At 43.8% G+C, this 6,685-nt stretch overlaps 1 protein-coding gene across 2 annotated transcripts; it reads right to left on the bottom strand.

Annotated features, from left to right (window-relative positions):
• Window positions 1-2,466: 2,466 nt before the first annotated feature.
• LOC103705395 (probable BOI-related E3 ubiquitin-protein ligase 2) lies at window positions 2,467-5,090 on the bottom strand. Of its 2 annotated transcripts, XR_001879336.3 has the most exons (4): window positions 4,904-5,090; window positions 4,518-4,815; window positions 3,807-4,438; window positions 2,467-3,594 (listed from the first exon to the last, which is right to left on the bottom strand). XR_001879336.3 is itself a non-coding variant. In XM_008789091.4 (3 exons), exons 1-3 carry the CDS (start codon window positions 4,957-4,959, stop codon window positions 3,884-3,886), a joined length of 909 nt encoding a protein of 302 aa, XP_008787313.2. In that variant the 5' UTR covers window positions 4,960-5,090; the 3' UTR covers window positions 3,676-3,883. The 2 variants fall into 2 exon arrangements, 1 of the variants encoding a protein (XP_008787313.2); XM_008789091.4 differs by lacking the exon at window positions 2,467-3,594 and having other exon boundaries at window positions 3,676-4,438.
• Window positions 5,091-6,685: the final 1,595 nt, after the last annotated feature.

The raw sequence follows: 6,685 nt of genomic DNA, 5'->3' as shown, positions 1-6,685 counted from the left end.
AGATAATAAAAGCATAGGGATGGTGGGAGTTTTCAAATAGGGTTAGCTGCGTACCGGTTCAATTTGATTCAATTTATAATTAATTGGCTTCTAATTATCTATTCAACAATTGATCAGTTTAATAAATAGATCGGATTTGAATTGACAGATTTTGACCTATCTTGTATTCGATCCGACCAGGCATGATGACCACTCTTAAATAATTCCATATGAGAAGAAAATAAAGACAACGGTGCGTGGAGTGTACGCTCTGACGAAGGGTGGTCCGCAACTATGATGGCACTAGCACATTGAGTCCATTGCGTTCATCTTAGATTGTTGGCGTGGAAAAGATTCCAAAGTAACAACTTTTTTCGTCCCCTCAACAACTACAAAGAAAATGCCTCCTATCATTTTATAAAAATAATAATAGAATTACCAATATCAAACACCATGGTTAACACTGCTCTTTAAAAACAAATATAAATTCTCCTCCCAGAGAAGCATAACAACCAGTAGGAGGCTATAACTTTGTTACTAGACTAGTAACAACTAGTTTCACCACTTGAATTTTTTCCAATATGATTAAACTTTGCCAACATTCAATTCCATCACTATACATAGGCCAAAATGATTCATGGCAAGCATGTAACATGGTGGGGTGAGAGAAAAAGTTGCAAGTTACTTGGCAATCACTAAATGCTAAGATTTCAAGGGAGGAGAGGACACACGACATTGATATGTGACACAGTGGCCAAAGACGAAGGCAACAGGGGATGGGATCTGACAAAACAATCAGAGAGGACTCTCATGTTTCACAGCACGACCCACCACACACACTCCCATGAGAAGTTCACTGCACCAAAACCCAAGCCAACCATTAATGTGCTCTCCTTTTCTTCATTTCACACACCAAAGGCATGGATGGGTCTTCAAGGGGTTGGACGACTGCATGGAAATTGCGGTGCATTAACTCGCAGGGTACTGCCATTCAAAGCACCAGCTGACTGTGGAAAAGATTTTTGCCCCGTTCTAATGTAGTTTCAGCAATATGGAGCTTTGCCATCTAATTAAGGTTTCTTAAGGTCCAATCTCGCAATTAGAAATTGTCTCGAATCGTTTCCAACTTGTTTTGGCCGTTCTTGACTCCTCATCAATCTCTCACTTGGGTTTGGATCCACTCTGTTGTCGTTGTCTGACATTAAGTCACACATGTCATCATTTTCTTTAGGTTATCTCTGACTTCATCCTCTATGGTTTTAGCAAGCATTGCAGTAGTTTTCTTGTTAACTTCATGGAATAGGACCACCTCATCTGCTTCACAACTTCCTCCCCCTTTCCCTCACACACATATAGAGAGAAGAAAAAACCAGAGTGCATGCAGTCAAAAACTTTTTCTTCTTATTTTTGGTGATAAACCGGCTTTATTAAACCAAATTAGAATAAATATATTCATAAAAATCAAAAAATAAAATATTAAAAAATCAGTAAAAAAAATCTGACAATGACTTTTATAGAATAGATTCAGTGTGATTAGCAACGGCGCTATTAACCTCACAATAAACATGTGTAACTTAGAAAAATAGTCATGATGGTTTTCTTTTTCAGAATCTCTGAAGATGCTGCTTCAGATAACCAGCTAACAACCGTCAAAGATAATATGGCAGACTTCTTTTGAGTTTCTTATAAAACAAGAGAAGAAATAAAACAAGAAAATAGAAAACATAATGTTTAGCTGCCTAACATTGTGATGCATACTGGATGCATTCCAATTAGTTGTTAGATAGGTATAATAATTCCAAAAGATATCCCCATATGCTTTACTATGAAATTCCATGCTGGTTCTCCATTTTTTTTGACGAGTAACGGAAGCTTCCATCAATTTATTAGAATAAATTCCATGCTGGTTCTCACCATTCCATAGTTATCCTATACAACCCTGACCTTCTCTAGTCCTGCCAAGAATGCATGCTAACGCCATAACGCAGTCTTCAATCTTGGGCTCTTTCCCTAGACAACAATGCTAAGTTTTTATATTCGTGACCAATTCAAGTGCACCGGTTCATTTATTCCGGATATAATATGGGAATCAGCGAAGGTAGAATAATTGACCAATTCAAAAGCAATAAACAAAGATGGCAACCCAAACAAGACTTCATTTTGAAGTCTACTCCCCGGCTCGTCTTCCACGTCCACAACTCCCAGTCATTCAACAAAAGACGCAAGCAAGCATGCATGCATACATACCTAAAAATATTTTTTTTGTGTACACGTAAATGCCTGCTCGACCAGTCCATTCTCTAGAAGCAGCATTGATTTTTTTTTAATATTCTTTGCGACTAATCTCAAGCTCATTGCAACCAACACAAATACTGATAAATTTACATATCATCATCGTCATAGCCGTCGTCTTTTTTTGTTTTCAGAATAAATAAAAGTCGGCTAAGCCGGATTAGGATTGAACTGCATCAATACGAGACCATCAAGTTGGCCAATTGACACTCCCTAAAATGATTTATTATTCCCTTGACTGACTTAAGATAACAACATGCAACAATGACAAAATAAAATTATTAAAACAAAGAAGTATGCTGGCTTTCCATAAGTTGAGCTTGAAGTGCACGATTTGTTGTTGTTCGAATAGACTCAAAGGAAGAATACATGCAACTTATATCTTGCGTAAGAATTTTTGTCCCAAGTGTTAAAAGCTTGCAGTTTTATGACACCATGGACCATGCCAAAACGCCAAAAAGGAAAAGATATTAAGAAGGAGGTTTAGGTGTGGAGTTGGGTTAGATGGCTAAAAGGGACCAAATAATTAATGCTGCCTTTGGGACCACCGGCAACCTCTGTGGGCCCTCCCCCATTCCCCCACCATGATGAGTGATGACACGAAGCTGACAGCTCCGCTGAAACCATCACCTCCGTTCATACGCTCCCTGGACCACCATCATCAAGATCGATCAGAACTCGACAGGGGGGGAAGAGATGGGGCCCACCAGGGAGGCTCCGGCCCCGCCGACGTGTCGGGATTTGAAGGTGCCACGACGTGATATCCTCACCTGGACCCACCAGGTCATACGGTCCGTTCACGTGGTGAGGAAGGGAGGGCTACGCGACGAGCGGGACTCGGTGGGGTCCGCCGGCGCAGCGTTATCCCCTGCTACTTTGTCGCCTGGTCCTCCTCCGCCCCGGCTCGGCCGGGATTTCTCCCTCCCCGTTTTGTCCTCTTCGTCCTGCCACCGATTAACTTAACTCTCTCCGCGAGGACACCCCAACCGACCCCTGCACGCACCGTCTGCGGGTGAACCCTGCGAGTCCTATACGCCAGAAACATCCTGTAGAACCTATCATCAACCGTCAATTGTTTTCCGGATGCTCGCGTGATTAGAGATGGAGCAAAAGGCTTTGGCTTCGTCTGGTTTTTTTTTTTTGTCCGGTTGCGTGGCGGGGGGGAGGAGTTGAGTCCACGCCGTGCATAGCGGGTACGTGAGGGTGGGGCCCGCGCCCCGCTGTCCGACGTGCCGGGCGACATCACACGTGTCGCGTGTTGGTGTCCCCACATTGTTGCTATTTTCTTGCCATTGGGTTTGGTTCCTTCTGTTTTTGGTCGAGCTGGAAAAGCCAGGATTGAAGGAAGGAACCAAAGTCACCATATTTGACCCAAAAAAAAAAAAACACAAAGGTAAAAAATAATTACAAGAAAATCAACAACATGCACAAATTATATTACCCATAAATAATAAATAAATTTGTTTTATCTAAGAAACTATGGACATAATTTGAAGAAGAAAAGGGAGGAGGAAAAGAAAGAAAAAAAAGAAAACCTGAGAAAGAACGGACTATAAATTTTCCATGATCTATCTGAGCATCTTATCTTATCCGTTTATTCTTGTAGTTGAAGTCATGAGGACATGTTTACATTGACAGTGCCATTTTTGCAGCATTTGCAGATGGGACAGGAATGGGTGGCCGGACCGCACGCCGCGCACAAGCAGAGATGCCGGCACGGCAGCAGCAGCACCGACGGCTCGTGAACCAGGCAATTCCGGCAGACCCTCTTCTTCCATCCATTCACGGTCGTCTCCCTCTCCTCTTCCTGGTTCTCGCCGCAGCAGCATGACTCGGCGTCCTCGACATCGGTGCCGGCGGCGCCGGCGGCGAAGGCCTCGCCCCGCTGCCCCTCCTCCTTCTTCACCTGGGCTGCCAGGACTTGCTCTAAGTTGGTCCGGAGAACATTCGCCGTGGCCTCGTTGGTCTGAGCCAAATCCCTCCATATCTGGTTCTCCACGCACAGGCTCTTGATGCGCTCCTCCAACGCCCAGTTGAGCTTGCCCATCCTCTCGATCTCCTCTTCCTTAGCCTTCAGACGCTTCGCTACTCTCTCCTCGATCGCAGCCAGGATCTGCCGCGCGAAGCGCTTTCGCCGCTCCATCAGCTCGACTCTCACCTTCTCCACCTGCGAACATCCGCTGGACTCATCATACCGATCGACTAAATACGCCGATAGATGCTAGTATGGAGGATTGGATGATTACGTGATAGACGATGAGTCGATCGACGTCGAGCATCTGCTGCTGGATGTGAGAGGAGACGTCTTCGCCGAGGAAGGAAAGCGGGCGGTCGGAGTCGCGCAATCTCTTCTTAGGAAGCGACACGGCGGCGGCGGCGGCACCAAGGTTGTTGAAGGTGAGACCGCTCTCGGAGGCGGCGGCGGGGGTGGTGGGATTGTACAACGGGATGAAGGAACCGGTGGTGCCGGAGACGGGCGCGACGAAGCTCATTTGGGTGTTGTAGATATTGCTGGATGGGTTCTCCACGGCGTTAACGATTTCCCTGCAACAAGAACAAGAACATGAAGTCGTTTCTTAATAATAGATCAGAAGCAGAGGCAGTAGAAATTAACAAGGGTGGCGAGGAGTACCTGTTTCTAAGGAGCTGGGAGGGGAAGAGGTGAAGGTGGTGGGCTTCAACTGCCATGAGAGGTGTTTATATGTTGTGGGGGTGGTGTTTACTATTCCTTGTGGGTTGAGAGAGGGGAGAAAAGAGATGAGAGGCGGGAGGAGGATGCGGGGAGGAATGGGAGGGGGGCATGCAAATGAGATGAGAGGGGGGTGCGGTGGGGTTTATTAGGGGTTTGGCTTGGAGAGAGAAACAAAATCCAGAAAGCAAAAAAAAAAAAGAAAAAGAAAAAGCAAACAAAACAAAACAAAAGTTGGAGAGAGAAGAAATTTGTTCGGATTCATTCAAGTTCAGCAAAAGACATGGACGAGAAACTTGTAATCTAAATAATAGAATTGGAATCTTTCTTTTCTAATGTATAAATAATAACAAGTTCAGGATCGAGGGGCCAGAAAAGTCTTTATTGATGGGGCTATCTCGAGGCAAGAATGTGGTATCGTTTGTTGTGGAAGTAGTGAAAGAAAAAGAGGGAAAAGCGGAGAGAGTTTCGAGCGAAGTCTTCTTCCATCCACCCACTTGTTTCGTCTTTTCCTTTTCCCCCTTTGTTTTTTTTTTAGTTTTAATTTAATGCGAAGGGGAATTGGAACTGGCTCGCACCGCTGCCCGGGCACGTGTCGTCCGGCTGTCAAATGCGGCCACGCGGGCCGCGATCGTACCTTACTTTGCCCGCGCCCAACGCGAATGGACCGCTCGGCCGGTGGGCCCCGAAGGCGGCACGTGTGGGCCAGTGAAGGGCGGCCGAGGATCCGACAGGCTTGCGGGCCACTGGTGGATGGGTCCCACACCACAAACCCAGCTGTGGGCCCCCCGGCATCCCCGCTTCGGACCATTGCCCCTGCCTTCCTTGAGTCCCCTCCACAACAAGAAAGAAAAGACAAGAGAGAGAGAGAGAGAGATACAACCAAGTCATCAAATATATTATTCTTCAATTTATAAGAGTCGTAGTTTTTTTTTCCCTTAAAACAGACGGTATATACGGTTTTAATATGAATACATTCAATAAAATTAAAAAAATAATAAATTTTAAAATATTTTAAATAATTTAAAGAAGATAGGTGGTAGAGAGGTTGGAAGGGTTAAGAAATATTTATTATAAAACTGTTTTGAAGATTGGAGTGATTAGATTAGATGGAACCGCATGGATATAAAATTTTTGAAGAAAGTTGGAACGGACAGCTAATCACATGGTGCATTGCATGATTCCGTCAGTGGAAACTGGCATTATTGATATGCATAGTTATTTGTTCCCACCATTTGATTTGACTTGAAATTTATTATGTTCAGCGAATCAGCCCTGGATTTTTTGTTAACTCCCATGTTTTCTTCATAACAGCTTTGTAATGACTCCAAGTGGTATATTATTTTTATAATTTATCCATTAAAGACATCTGGCAATTGATACACAATTAATCTGTTTTCCAGGGAATGGAGGGCCAACGCACTAGATTTATTAGGTAAAAAGACAATTAATGTTTGTTTTTAGATCTTTTGGCTACTTGTTTTGGAATAACAGAAAAAAAAATCCAAGGATATATTGGGAGTTTATTGACCTAGTGGCAATGTTGAGACCTAAATTTTTGAAAATATCAACTATAACGCCCACAATGCATGCATTTGATACTTTAAGATGCAGATGTAGTGCTTTGATGCTGGTAGTAGTTTTCTACAGCAAGAAATTTAGAATAGCAACTTATGCTAACACAGGAAATAAAAATAAAACAGAAATTTTGATCTCCTTACTCAA

This window comes from Phoenix dactylifera, unplaced genomic scaffold, assembly GCF_009389715.1.
Source record: "Phoenix dactylifera cultivar Barhee BC4 unplaced genomic scaffold, palm_55x_up_171113_PBpolish2nd_filt_p 000007F, whole genome shotgun sequence".
In the NCBI taxonomy this organism is placed as follows: Eukaryota; Viridiplantae; Streptophyta; class Magnoliopsida; order Arecales; family Arecaceae; genus Phoenix; species Phoenix dactylifera.
This window is presented reverse-complemented; position numbering and strand designations above follow the sequence as displayed.